The sequence below is a fragment of the Schistocerca gregaria genome, chromosome 2 (genome assembly GCF_023897955.1).
Source record: "Schistocerca gregaria isolate iqSchGreg1 chromosome 2, iqSchGreg1.2, whole genome shotgun sequence".
Classification (NCBI taxonomy): domain Eukaryota; kingdom Metazoa; phylum Arthropoda; class Insecta; order Orthoptera; family Acrididae; genus Schistocerca; species Schistocerca gregaria.
Window position 1 is genome coordinate 510,724,607 of NC_064921.1, and position 15,653 is coordinate 510,740,259.

Below are 15,653 nucleotides of genomic sequence, written 5' to 3' on the forward strand. Positions count from 1 at the left end.
GGAATAGGTTATTTACGTAACTAATTGCTAATTGTATTGAATTGAAGTGACTCATATCTAGTGTCAAAATAATGTTTAGATATTGTGCACATAAAATGAGGTACTCAGTACTTTCAGTGATCTTTTTCACTATCCACAATTTTTAAGAGGTAATCTAGTCGTCATGAGTGAACTCTAATTTTGCAGGAACAGTTTTAAAATCTTTGACTGTCCTTATTTAGGTTGTTCAATATCTTTTAATCATATTTGGTTAGTGACAGGACAGTTTTGAGATATACCACTGCTGTTTCCATTCTTCCTCTTTCTCAAACTGAGCTGGAGTTTACTCTGATTACCTCTGTGTCTTCAACATTCTTTTTTGCAAAGTATTTCATGCTATTATGTAATTTGGCATGTCATATTTATAGAAAAATTGGTTGTATCGTACTTCCCAGAGGCACAGCCAGTAGATAGTCCATTACATTTTGCTCAAGCGCGTTAACTCAGTGGGATATGGTCTGTGAAGTTTAAAAATTATAGTATTTGTGATGGTGACCACGAAAATAAAGTGTTTCGAGTTGGCCCATGTTGTGGTCTCATATAATAGATTACCGCACTAAAAAGCAACTATCAAGAATTTGTTCTTAACAATGTTAGTGGTTGCAGCACTCAAGACTGGAAGCTTCATTTGGAAGTTCTCTGTTGTAGTATCTCCATTTAAAATATGCTAATAGCCACTTTTCGAACATTCTCATGTAAGTCACAATCCAGAAACAGTGGCTTGCGTGTAACATGCCACTTATAATGTCAAATGCTCACTGACACATCCAAGCACTGATATTAATCAATTTTCATAATTTTGAAAGTAGACTTTTAACTTTAACTTTTAACTTTACTCATTCTATGTTAGCTTCATTTTCTTCTTGTGGCATGATTGTTGTCATGTGTTTTTTATGTAAAAAGAAATCTTGAAGCTTCCAAAGTTGTGATGGTTTAGTAGGTGACTTCATCTATTGAATGATAAATTCATTCTTTTTAGCTTCTACATGTTAAACAGTCCATTATAACTATACAACTTCCACAGAAATCTAGCTTATAACCATTTGCCATGAGTGCACAAATATATTAGACTTTTAACTGGCTTCACAAGACTCAAACAAAGATAAGAAAATTTACATTTGTAGACAAAGAATTTAATCATTTATATTGCTTACAAAGACAGTACTTAAATTGACTTTATGAATATTTGTTATCTAAATATAGCACAATTTAGTGGAAATAAAATTTGTTATTTAATTTCTTGTTAACTTCAAAATTATTCTAATCATACCAAATGTAAGTAGCAGTTTACAAAGTACAACATTCACATATAATTTTTTTTATGTATGGTGATTTTTACAATGAAGTGATCAGTGCTGAATGGTATCAGAGTTCATAATGTGCATTAGGTGTGCTTACATCACAAGCTTCATTAGGTACTGAATCAGGTGTTTTGCATAAATGATCAAAATAAATATTCACAAAAATTCCAACATTTTTCATCATTTTAGGACATTGTAAGGATGCACAGCTCAAAATCATTAATACATGGAGCTGTTGTCTGCTAAAAGGTAACCTCATCTACCGTTATTACTGGATCTGTTTCTCTTAGGATTGCTGAAAGTATGATACATATTCAAGAACAGCCTGAAGCATAGTGATGCCATGTTTCTTTTGGGTGAAATGAAGCGTTGGCCCTTTTCTGTGCATATTTCTGAGATGGAGGTAGTGATTAACGGGAAACTTGGTGCCACATTCACCTTGTGACATTTGCCTGCTTTATTTCCTCGTTGATTGTCCTCGGTGTTGGAAGTTCAACACTGACTACTTTAAATGATGTAGCCGGCAGGTGCACATTTGCGTTTGAAAGTTCTTTACTTTCACTGTTCACAATCCCCCAATAATACACAGTTATATGGCCAGTGCACCATTGTTTAAACTTTCAATAAGCCTCATTAATAGTTTGCAGGCAAATACCAAATACTGCTACAATAGTTTGCTATTGAACGTCTACGAGCAGTAAAAACCTAACCATACTGTTCTAGAATAACAAGATACATATGGAACAGACACTGTCATTGTTTTAACACATGGCCTAATTGTGGTACACATATTTCATGGTCCGAAACTTGACCGTGGACTGACTGTCTCGGGACCAAAAATCAGGCCCTTATGTATTCTCACAATAATAGGTGCTAAAACTACTCATTGTTCAAAGTTTAATTTACAGAAATTACAATTAAAACTTAACCCATAAAATTAATTGAATACATCAAAAAATTGCTTCTTTGTAACAGTTTATTCTACTAAAAGTTAGGCCGAATTATTTGTTTAAATGATGAAATTAACAGATTTTGTTACACAAACAGTACTTTTGACGAAACTGAAAATTACTTTGGAATTAAGGACTGGCTTCGCTAACGTGTTTTTTGAACAGAGCCAAATAGACCCTTCAATAATACTATTAGTTGTTCCTTTAAAAGCTTATAATTAGTACAAAATTTATATTTGTTTAAAAGTCAATAATAGAATTTAAGTAGCATAACAATTGCTGATTCCACCCGATCATGAAAGATACAAACTAGTTACAGAATAAATTAGGAAATCAGTTACATACATAAAACTAAGAATAAAATTAGACCTCTTCTATATTCTTTAAAACTGAGGGCCAATCTTTCTCTTTTACGAACATGCAGATTATACTCACATATGTTAATGGTAATTAGTCAGACATAAAAAAATGAATTTTAAGGAGGCATATGGCAAAACAAGTGGGGAAGTAAAAATATCCCAGCTTGCTTCATCACAACGTGTGAAAAGCAGTAGGCTGTGGTTGTAAATTATCATGCAGTTGCATTGGCATCACTCAGTCACACAATCCATTTGAAAAAAGTGTAAACAGTTACGTCATTGTGAGACCCGAGTTTTCCTGGCGTATACAACTTTCAAATAACTTCCGGGAATTCTGCCAGGTAACACATTCAGCGAGCGCCGATATTTTGGCGGGAGAACACCCCGCCATTTTCAAGGCATCTGCAATGGAGAGGCGGCGTACATGCAAATTTAAAACCTCATTTCTTGGACTCGTGCAGGAAAGATATGCACGCGCACACACTGAACACTAGTGCCACCAAAGATGATCAGTCAGAGCTATCGGTTAGTGAGACTACGAATTCGCAGGTGAGGTAGCATTGACTCTGTCCCTCTGTTTTTTGACAAGAGAGAGAGCCGGATTCCGAACAGAGCTTAAACAAAACACTCCATCCCTGTTAATGAGGTTGCTTGCTAATTTAATCTTAACTACCTCCTTAATAACACTGTTCCAATAGCAGGACGTGCATGCCAATATCTTGGTGTTATTTTATAACAAGGGGTGACCAGTATGCAAGCAATGTTCAGCAATAGCTGATCTACTTGGGTGCTGTAATCGTGTGTGCCGTTTATGCTCAGTACATCAGTCCTCCACAGTCCTGATTGTTTGACCAATATGTGCCATGCCGCAGCTACAAGGAATGCGATATACACCTGCCTTATGCAGACCAAGATCATCTTCAACAGAACTCAAAAGCACTATAATTTTAGATGGAGGTCGAAAGACACATTTCACATCGTATTTCCATAAAATACATCTGATCTGGTTCGAAGTGTTTCCTATGTAAGGCAAAAAGGCAGTATACTTAGGTGTTGACTCAGAATTGTCATCAACTATCCGATGTATTGTTGGTCAGTTGTGCAATGCATGTTCAATTTGTCTATCACTATAACCATTTTGACAGAACGTAACTTCAAGATGGGACAGCTCAGCTGGCAAAGTCTCAGCGTCGGAAACGACATGTGCCCTGTGTACCAAGGTATGAAGTACCTCTTCATGCTGAGCTGAATGGTGACAACTATTAGCCTGTAAGTACAAGTCGGTAAGAGTATGTTTCCTGTAGACTGCATGTCCCAATGATCCATCATCCTTTCTCCTAACCAACACATAAAGAAAGGGAAGGCAACCATCCTCTTCCACCTCCATTGTAAAACGAATGTTCAGGTGGATCGAGTTCAGATATTCTAGGCATTCAAATTCTCCCTACCATGAGGCATGTACTTCGCCTGTCTGTTGCAGTTGCCTTGAAAATGGCGGGCTGTTCTCCCGCTGAAATATGGGCGGTCACTGAAAGCGTTACCTGGCTGAATTCCCGAAAGTTATTTGAAAGTTATGTCATTGTTAATAATCCAAAGTTTCCAGGCAGGTAATTGTTAAATGTGTCCATTATTTAGTAAACTGGCATCAACAGGTGCTGTGGAGATGTTAAATACTAAACACTTCACCTGGATACCAGAGGAATTTATAGTGTACTTACTTATCAAGAAGCAAAAGTACACGTATGTGTAGTTTGTTTAAATTCAATGATACCTACATTCTCTTAAGAGCTGTCATCGTTCATCATTTTGTGTCTCTTATACTTTTCGACCTCTTGTTTATCATGAAGAAAATGAACATTAATTTCACGGTCAGGTCAAATCATGAGTGTTGTTAAAATTCTGCATTGTTCATAATAATTTTTGAGGTACAAACAATATTGGTTTAAGGTTTGCAGGTTACATGTCCTAGTACAATGAATAGGAGATTCATCTTCCATGAGTTTAAAACTCAAACATTTGACTCTTTTTCTGATATCACCACCATTATTATTATTTATTATTGTTTTTACTACAGTTTCAGCAGACTCTGCACCAGAACTTGCAATGCGACCAAGTTTCTTATCCACTTTTAGTATGGCCACCGAGCAAGGAGGAAAACTTGGACTTGGGAAAAATAAATCCCTAATCTGCATGTACTCCTCATACCAGGTAATTTTTCTTAGCCAGATGTAACATTTGACAGACTAAAGTGAATCAATTTTGTTGTCTGCTTTATCAGTTTTTGTGTGTAAATAATTGGGTTCCAGCAGTGCCATTGTGGGTCCTGCTTATTTACTGATCTATTCATGTGTTCATTTTGAAATAAGAATTCATTTTCATGTCAAAATATGAACAGTGAACTACAAAGTGGAAGGCAAGAGTGAGAAAAAGATGGCAAATGTTTTGTTAAAGGCTAGAGAAGGAATTTTACCTAAGAGCTCAAGACGGCATACAAATGTCAATCTAGAGGGTTGTAGAGATGGAACAAAGGAGAACACTGATTTTGGAAGTCTCAGGAAATGGGTGACTCAGTTATAACTCTGAATAACATATCCTAGCAAAAGTTCAATTTCTTGGACATTACAATGAGTTCCTTTTTGCGTATGAATAGGATTTGTTTGGTTACCAACACTTACATTGCATATTACAATCTGTCAATTGTCAGTCATGTATCTTATAAAACATAAGAAAAGTCATGTAATATACTTTGTTGCTGATCAGGACTTACTAATCGGTACCAAATAACAGTGCTCCAGCAATATGTGGTGGATCGTGTATCCTTCTGTGTAGTTGTGGTGCTGGGAAGACAACTCGTGTCGTCTGCCAAAACTACCCAGAAACTCAAAAAGTCTGTTGTATTAACTAGTATATTTATTAACACACTTTTAAAAGCAAAACAGTCTTTTAGTATTGTGTATGTAGAGCGGCAGAGCATTCACATACTCAAATCTCCACTCATCACACAGTTTTAAGTCACAATTTCTCTCATAATTAACCCAACACCATTGAGTTGTTTCTTTTCCTCTTTAGATTTCCATCCTTACAGGTCGTTTACTCTGAGAGTAGCAAAGTACAGTTGAGCCACCAATCCACAATATAGGAAGCTGCCCCAGCAGGTAGGGGAATGTATCTGCTGTTTTGCCTTCTCAGTGCCATGCATTTGCTTTTCTGTATCTCCAATGGTGGTACTGTTGGTCAAAAGTGTGCACAGTAGAAGGTTCACGAACTTCACAAACCCACCTACCTTCTGTTGGGCCAAAAGCATTGGAGTGGAACACGACATTAGCAAAATTGGTATGTTACACCTGTATTGTGTTTCTTAGATTCTTGTTGGTCTTTCCCTCCTGAGGGAGAAGATTCAAAAAGGGGATGTGATTCATGTTAACTTTGTTTGGGTGGCCTGAGGACATGAAGAGGTGGGAACTCCAATGGGACACATTTCCAGAAAGCTGTTGTAGGCTACAAACCACAATAATCTCATTGTGAAAGATCCAGAGAAGCTAGATGTGATATTATTATCCAGTGTGCTCATAGTGTAAAGAACATATGGATCAAAATGGGGAAAATTTGGATCACTTTAGGATTGTTAATACCACTGTTTTTCCTCTGTAGGAAGAGGGCACATCAAACAATGCCACAGTATCCTCTGGTATGTGGAAAGTTAATGTAAAACAATTGTTTTGAATTTTACATGATTATTTATCCTGCTGGTCCTATCACACATTTTGAGAGTGGTGTGCTCATGTTTGTTGAGCCAGTTCAAAAGAAGTTAACTGAGTTAATCAAGCTATTTCTTCAGAGGTGATTTTTGCTGCTAGTCCATTTATGCTGTTCCATGGGAAATGGTTTTGTCTAAGAGTTCTAAGTTCAGACTGGTGAACTTTTACTTTTGTCAACTGGTAATGTATGTAACTCTTCTTATGTTACATTGAACTTGATTACAAATCTGACGACAGTAGTTAAAGTGCCGTAATTTAAAAGTAAGTGATATAGATAATGCTATCAGTAAAAAATAGAAATCGCATGTTCCTACACTAGTGGTATTTTTATTCATCTTTCCACAGATGTAGTCAAATACAATGTTGGCTTTTGATTCATGATGTAGTTACCATTAATTTGTCCAAATAGATATTGCGATCAGAACGTAAAGTTACAGAATGACATGGAACTTTTAAGAGACACTGAACTGTTATTAGAGTGAAATGCTTCAGATCCATGTATAGACATTTAGTTTTTCCACGATTTCCTTAAATTGCATAAGGGCTCGGGTCACAATATATTGACCTGAGCCGGTCGAAATATGTATCGTTAACGATCGCAAACGGTTTCCTTGAAAGGGCAGTGCCGATTTCCTTTCCCAATCAGAATTTGTCATTCTTCTCAGGGACTTTTCATTGAGCCACCTGTGGGCCAGTAGGTAAGAATAGGCTCGAGGTATCCTGCCTGTCATAAGAGGCAGCTAAAAGGAGTTCCACATGTTTCGGCCTTCATGTGATGTTCCCCTGTAGGGTTTGACCTCCATTCTTGAAAATTTTACAGAAGAGCGAGCCAGTTGGGGAAGAGCGCCTTGCATGGTGCATCGTGTCCAATGTGCATTGAGATTTTTAGCCCACTTTCTCATTGTCACATTTCAGTCCCACTCATTCTGTCTCTTGGGAGTGGACACTTTCCCGGGTGCGTTTTCCACCATGCACTAGGTGCGTTTTCCACCGTGCACTACGCAATGTCACTTTCTGCATTGACAATGAGCATATACACCTTTGCTCCTGATACCCAGCACGGTAACCAGTCCGTTGTGGTGTGGCCACCATGTACCCTATTACTTGCAGCCCTGTGACCACACAGGAATTGCTCTGTTGATGCCTGTTCTGTGAACTCCCCACGTATGCCAAGGGGTAGATGCCCATCCCCCTGCGGTATCGGGACCCCCGACAATCGCCATCCTGTCAGACAGCCTTTGCTGCGGCTGGGTGGCACCCGTGGGGAGGGCCCCTGGTCGGAGTGGGTGGCATCAGGGCGGATGACACATGATGAAATGTAAGCCATCATCTCTTGCTGGTGGTGAAACAGTAGCAGTCTACAAGTGTTCACGAGCTCAATTCAACACACAGAAGTACAACCCCAAATCATTCCCGTCCCTGGCCCATACCATGGGAGGAGCGTCAGGCTAAGGATGGCAGTGGATCTTATTCGCCCTGGTACCTTGTATGTTTGAGAGCTGATGGGATCTTTCATGACAATGAAGCCTCAGTTTTTTGTTGGGCATTTAGAGGACAAGTTTGGGGAGATGGAGGGATTGTCCAAAATGAGATCTGGGTCAGTCTTGATCAAAACAGAAACCTCTGAACAGTCACACATTGCTCTCTTGTGACAATCTGGGGAATGTTTCTGTAACCATTACGCCCATGAGAGCTTAAATATGGTCCAGGATATCATATTTCACAGGGACCTTCTTTTTCAGTCTGACAGTGAGCTGCATGCCAATTTAGAGCGGCAAGGCGTACATTTTGTCTGGACGAGGAATAATCAGGTTGCCACTTGTGCCTTCATATTGGCCTCAGAGGGTGATAAATTACTCAAGAAGGTGAAGGTGGTAGTCTACTGCTGTGATGTAAAGCCTATATCCCTCCTCCGATGTGGTGCTTTAAGTGCTGGAAGTTTGGTCACCTCCCATCTGTGTCAACTGCAGAGAGCACCATTCGCCTTGCTCGCCAGACTGCAGGATTCTCCAGAAAGAAAGGGAAATCATGGAGTGTAAGACCCAGGACCAACTGACCTACACTGAGCCTAAGAGAAAATTTGAACACCTGCATCCTGTACGTATGACATTATCTTACACCACAGCTACAACAGGGCTGGCACTATGTGCTTCGCCAACCCCCGTCACCTCTGAGCCGGAAGACTACACCTGCCCCCTTGATGATGGGGGCATTTCCCTTCCTGTTGCTCCCGAACCACCTACTACGGGAGCAACCCACCACCCCCAACCATTGGTGAGGTCCATCCCCAATTTTAAGCCAGAGAAGCATAAGTCTTCTTCCACTTTTCTTGCTAGGAAGGGGTCCCAGGTTTCTGCTAGTGGGAAAGATGATACCTGCCAGTGTCTGAAGAGCTCAAAATCAGCTGGTTGTAAGGCTTCACACTCATCCTTAGTCCCAGAGACTGAGCCAGTGAAGTCCTCCCAGCCAGGGCAACCCAAGGAGTAGCAAAAGAAATCCAAAGAGAAGACCCCTAAGACAAAGGAAATTGTGGTGGCGTCCACACCACTGCTACCTACAAGCTCTGTGTCTGAGGATGGGGTAAAGATTCTGGCATCTGTTGAGGACCTAGATCTCGCCAGACCCTCAGACACAGTGGCTATAGACTGCTCGGTCAATAAGTTGGTGGCTGCAGGTGACTTTGGGCTTAAACTGCCTCATTGAATGTTCCATGCCTTCCCCGTCTCATGATGTCATCCTCCAGTGGAATTGTGGTGGTTTTTTTCCAGCTCCTGGCTGAACTACAGCAACTGTTAAGCTTTACTCCACCTATCTGCATTGCCCTTCAGGAAACCTGGTTCCCGGCAATGCGGACCCCTGCCCTTCGTGGCTATAAGGGATATTACAGGAACTGTAGCTTCTATAATAGTGTCAGCTGGAGTTTGCATTTGTCCTAAACCAAGTCTGTAGAGACACTGTGATGCTTCAAACCCCTCGTGAAGCTGTGGCTCTCAGAATAAGAATGATGCAGAAAGAAGTGTCTGCAATGTATATCTTCCTCCAGATGCTGCAGTACCCCTGAATGTATTAGCTTCACTGATTGATCAATTCTCTAAACCTTTCCTACTTCTGGGAGAATTTAACGGCTGGCAACTGTGACTGAGTGGTTCTAGGCTCTTCAGTCTGGAACTGTGCTGCTGCTATGGTCCCAGGTTCAAATCCTGCCTTGGGCATGGCTGCGTGTGATGTCCTTAGGTTAGTTCGGTTTAAGTAGTTCTAATTCTAGGGGACAGAAGACCTCAGGTGTTAAGTCCCATAGTGCTTAGAGCCATTTTTGAGATTTTAACCCTCATAACCCCCTTGAGTGGTAGCACCATGCTTACTGGCCAAGGCAGAGATAGAGATGTCAAAAATTTATTGCCTCAATTCGAACTATGCCTCTTAATACTGTGGCCACCGCACATTTTAGTGTGGCTCATGGTAGATACTTGGCCATTGACTTATCAATTTGCTGCCTAGGAGTTCTCCCTTCTATCAAATGGAGAGTACATGACGACCTGTGTGGTAGTGACCACATCCCCATCTTCCTGTCACTGTCCCGGCATCAGGCACACAGATGCCTGACCAGATGGGCTTTAAACAAGGTCGACTGGGAAACTTTAACCTCTATCACCATTGAAACTCACCCACATAGTAACATTGATGTGGTATTGAGCAGGTAACTACAACTATCGTTTCTGTGGCAGAAAACTGATCCTTTCTCCTTTAGGGAGCCTCCGGCGAAAGACAGTCCGATGGTGGTCACCGGAAGTTGCTGAGGCTATTAAGCTCTACACCGTCATTAGCGGCCCCCTTCCCTGGAGCACCTCATAGCCTTTAAATGGCTACATGCTCGCGTTCGCCAACTTACAAAACAATGGAAGCAGGATGTTGGGAGAGATGTCTCAACCATTGGGTGCCATATGTCACCTTCTCAAGTCTGGGCAAAGATCAAACATGTTTTCAGGTACCAGACCCCAACAGGGGTTCTAGGTGTTGACATAAATTGTATGTTATCTATCGACACAGACACAATTGCCCAGACTATGCTCTAGCCTCTGCATCGAATTACCCCACAATCTTTCACACTCTCAAATGGCGGCTGTAAGGGAAAGTCCCCTCATTTACAAGACACCACTGTGAATCATACAATGCCCCATTTACAGAGTGGGAGCTCCTCAGTGCCCTTGCACATTTCCCCGATACAGCTCCTGGTCCAGATCGGCTCCACAGCCAGATGATTAAACATCTCTCATCTGACTACAAGTGACACATTCTTGTCACCTTCAACCAGATCTGGTGCGAAGGAGTCTTTCCATGGCAGGAGAGCAGCAACATTTTGGAGCTAAAACCGGTAAAAACCCACTTGATGTGGATAGATATCGGTCTATCAGGCTCACCAACGTTCTCTGTAGGCTGTTGGAATGTACGATGTGTTGGCAGTTGGGTTGGGTTCTGGAGTCACGTGGCCTGCTGGCTCAACGTCAGGGTGGCTTACGCCAGGGTCGCTCTACCATTGATAATCTCATGTTCCTCGAGTCTGCTATCCAAACAGTCTTTTGCAGATGCCAACACCTTTTTTGATTTAAGAAAAGCGTATGACACTACATGGTGACATCATATCCTTGACACATTATACGAGTGGGGTATCCGAGGTTGCTCCAGATTTTTATCCAGAATTTCCTGTCGCTCTGTACTTTCTGTATCAAAGTTGGTGCCTCCCTTAGTTCCATCCATTTCCAGGAGAATGGAGTCCAGCAGGGCTCTGTATTGTCTCCCCCCCCCCCCCCCCCCCCCCCTCCCTATTTTGTGTGGCCATTAACTGTCTAGCAGCAGTTGTCGGGCCCTCCGTCTCACCTTCTCTGTATGCAGAGGACTTCTGCATTTTGTACTGATCTTCCAGTACTGGTGTTGCCGAGCATCACCTGTAGGGAGCCATTTGGCTTCCAGTTTTCTGCCATGAATACATGTGTTATGCATTTCTGTCGGCATGTTGTGTATTTGTCAGTGTCATACTGTTCATCCAGAACCAGCACTTTACCTTGATGACAATCTACTCACTGTAGTGGAGATATGTTGATTCATAGGTCTGGTTTTAGATGCTTGTTTGACTTGGCTTCCTCATCTTCGTCTGTTTAAATGGAAATGTTTGCATCACCTCAATGCTCTCTGCTGCCTGAGCAACACCAACTAGGGTGCAGATTGCTCCACACTGCTGCAGCTCTACAGAGCCCTTGTTAAATTCCACCTTGACTATGGGAGTGTGATTTGTGTTTCGGTGGCACCCTCAGCGTTGTTTGCTCGACCTGTTGCACCATTGCAGAGTTGGACTAGTGACAGATGATTTTAGGATGAGTCCAATGAAAAGCATACTGGTGGAGGCTGGAGACCATCCATTGAAGATCAGACGTGTACAACTGCTCGCCAATTATGTTGTACACATTCATAGCCCTCCTGAACGTCATAATTACCATCTTTCCGAACCATGGCGGTTCACCTCCCACATAGGCAGCCCAGGTCAGAGCTAACGATTGCAGCTCGCATGCGATCGCTTCTGTCTGAACTGGAGTCCTTCTCTTCATCACTTCTCCTCGAGGTCCATTAATGTACACCTCTGTGGTGTAGCTCTAGGCTGAAGCTTCACCTGGATCTTTCACATGGCGCTAAGGACTCTGTTAACCCTGTGGCTCTTCGCTGTCACTACTTCTCAATTCTTGAAGTGTTCCAGGGCTCTCGAAGTGGTTTACACTGACGGCACGATGGCTAATGGTAATGGTGGCTTTGCCTTTGTTAACAGAGGGCATATTGAACAGCATTCCTTGCCCAATGGCTGCAGTGTATTCACTTCAGAGCTGGTGGCCATCTCTCTTGCACTTCATTATTTCAGTTCATGCCCCAAGGAATTGTTTCTTTTGGGTACTGACTCCTTGAGTAGCCTACAAGCTATCAACAAGTGCTACCCTTGCCAACCTTTGGTGGCATCCGAGTCCATCTATGCCCTGGACCGACCCTGTTGTACAGTGGTGTTTGTGGGTCCCCAGGACACATCAGCATCGCAGGCAACGAACTTGCTGACAGGCTTGCCAAACAGTCTACGCAGAAACCGCTTCTGGAGCTGGGCCTCTCTGAACCTGGCCTGTGTTCTGACTTAGCCGCAGGGTTTTTTGGCTTTGTGTCATGGAATGGCATAACAGTACGCACAACAGACTGCATGTCATTAAGGAGACTACGAATGTGTGGAAGTCTTACATGCGGGCCCCTCACAGGGAACGACTTGTTCTCTTCCGGCTCTGCATTGGCCATGCTTGGGCGACCCACGGTTACCTTTTGTGCCATAAAGACCAGCCTCAGTGTTGGTGCGGTGTCCGGTTGACAGTTGCTCATATTCTGGTGCACTGTCCCATTTTGACTGCCCAGCGAGGAAATCTTGGGTAACCAGACTTTTTGAGCTCATTTTGTCTGACAATGCCTCATTGGCGAATTTAGTTATAACTTTTATTTGTGAGGGTGGGTTTTAACATTTGATCTAAGATTTCGTGCTTGTCCTTCTGTGTCCTCCACCCTAGTTCTTTTAAGGTGGAGGTTTTGATGTGTTGCAGAGTGGCTGGCTTTTCCTTTTTATGCTCTTGGTTGGCCAGCCACTGCTATCTGCTTTTTTGTATTGCATTGTATGTTAACTGCGGGCCTAGAAACGACAGAGGCTCCATCTCCGATGCAGCTGCAGTGGTCCTCAACCCCACGATGACTACTGCAGTCCACTTCACCCCTCCACTGCCCCACACTGAACCACTCTTTCAGGGTTATTGTGCAGTTTCGGTCCCCAGTGGACCCTCCCCCCCAGGGAATGTCTGACAGCAGACGAGTGTAACCACTATGTTTTTGCATGGTGGCATACGCGTACTTGTGTGCATAGCTATCACTGAAATAGAGTAGCTGAGGCGGAGTAAGGGGAACCAGTCTGCATTTGCCGAAGCAGATGGAAAACTGCCTAAAAATCATCCACAGACCGGCTGGCTCACTGGATCTCAATCGAAGTCCGTTGGGCGGATTCATACCGGAGACCAGGCACTCCTTCCTAGTCCAGAAAGCCATGCTTTAGACTGCATGGCTAACCAGGTGGGCTTTCTTGTTTTACTCTCCTGTTTCTGCCGTCTCTGTTTCTTGTCCTCTTTTGTTCCTTTTAGTGTTCTTTGCCTTTCCTTTCTTTCCGTTTTGTGATGTGTGTCTTGTCTGTTTTGTTCTCAACTTAAGGCATTGTTTTATTAGGAACAAAGGACTGATGACCTTGTAATTTGGTCCCTTCCCCCTCTTTTAAACAAACCAACCAATCTCGTCATTGACAGTATGTTGAACAGAAATCTTCCTTCCTTCCTTAATGAATGAATGAATGAATTACAGTGGTAGGACTGAGATAAGAAAAGCACTATTGAAAGTTGGGTTTCCGGCTATGAGTGTGACAGACTATAACTCTGTGAATGTAAAATCCTAAGTGACTGTATCGGGTAAAGTTATTACCATAATATGTAACTTCAAGCTTTAGATGTCTCTTATTTGTTAGTAAAATTACCACCACAATACAAATTACAAAGATACTCTTATCGGTTGTATATTCCAGATTCTTTATTTACACGAGTCTATCTGTTTAAGTAATAAGGGAGACTCTAGTGGACTTTAACCTCAGGGAACACTTGGTGAAGATTGCAAGTTACACAATCAAAATATCGTGCAAGTACGACATGGCTTGCCAGCAGAAAACCCTATTTTTCCAGATGACAGGTTGAACCAATTTGCACTTCCATCAGCTGCAACTTTTATTTTTTTCAGTTGTGTTGCACAAGCAAAACATTTTTAATGAAGTTGTCATGTATAATATTATCAAAAATCTTTGATTTTATTATTAATGTTTGCTAAGTATTTAACATAGTGAAAGTAGGTTAATTTTGACTGTGTGAGTTGTGAGCACATTTTATTTATATCTTTTTTCCTCCAGGTTGTGCAGATAAATAAGTTGCCACTGGTAATCAGCTTCATTGCTACAAGCTCATGCAACACAGGGCATTTGCTTTCCTTGGAACACTCAATTGAACCACTATTGGGAGACCTGAAATGCGCAGTAGCAGACTGAGTACCATTCTGGGACTGACTGTGTGATAAATGTATGCATGTTGCATGTATTGTGTACAGCACTTTATGATACTGAAATGTTATGTTCCTTGTCCTCAAATTTATTTACACTGTTTAAAACCAAACTATGTTTTTAAAATAAATATTTCTCAATTTTCATAGTAAATGATACTTGTGCTTAACTTTTAATCTCTTAAATTAACTAATGACTCTGAAAGAATCTATTTGGCTTCATGGTAAAAACATTTTCATGACTATCTAGATACTCTCAAATCAGCTGCAATATACCAAATACAAGTGTGGGATTTGATGGAGCTCCACTGGGTGGCTGAAGCTAGTGCTGACTCATTGTGCACTTTAGTCCAACTTCTGACTGGTCTCTAAATACAGTTTACCCATTCCAACTTAGCTGGTGGAATGTCATTTTTGCAGGGTCAGTGCTTATGAGATTAGTATGCATACAGAAATTTATGAAATTGTGTGGCAATATTGTCTGGTGCAGTCAAGCCAATATTGATGCCTCGCCTACACCATTTTGTGTGTGTGTGTGTGTGTGTGTGTGTTTTCTGATAGTCACGTTCCTTCCCAGAGGTGAAACCATCCATGCAGTATGATACTGTGCAACATTCAGCTCAAAACAAAAGGTGTGGAATGGTCAGTCAAGGTATTGTGTTGCTTCGTGACAATGCATGTCTCCGTTCTGCCAGTGGAACTCAAAACATTATTCAGACATTCGGTTGGGAGAAGTTCGATCACCTACCATAAACCTTTTGACTACCACTTGTTCTGCTACTTGATGTGATTTGAGGAAGGTGCTTTTATAGCGATGACAACACACAAAACGACGCTCAGCAGTGGCTGTCTTCACTAGCAGCATCTTTCTATGAAGATGGCATAGGAAAGTAGGTTTCCTGCTATGACAAATGTCTCTACAATGGTAGCAACTGTGTGGAAAATAGTTTACAGCAAATGAATTAATACGGTCATTGTGGTACTTAAATTGTAATAGTGTTATAAGTTTTCAAACATAAATTTTCTAGCAATGAACATACGAAAGTTTTCGCAACTAATCTGTGCATACAAGTGAGACAGGCAAAGGTCCCG

General features: G+C 41.7%; 1 protein-coding gene across 2 annotated transcripts in view; it reads left to right on the top strand.

The window, feature by feature from the left end:
* LOC126329374 (ragulator complex protein LAMTOR3) overlaps positions 1-14,715 on the top strand; it is a 30,009-nt gene extending 15,294 nt beyond the window's left edge. For both annotated transcript variants that reach the window (XM_049996150.1, XM_049996149.1), the window contains 2 exons: positions 4,724-4,857; positions 14,416-14,715. In XM_049996150.1, the coding sequence (XP_049852107.1) occupies positions 4,724-4,857; positions 14,416-14,550 (269 nt within the window). In that variant the 3' untranslated portion in view covers positions 14,551-14,715. The remainder of the gene's footprint in view (positions 1-4,723; positions 4,858-14,415) is intronic.
* Positions 14,716-15,653: the final 938 nt, after the last annotated feature.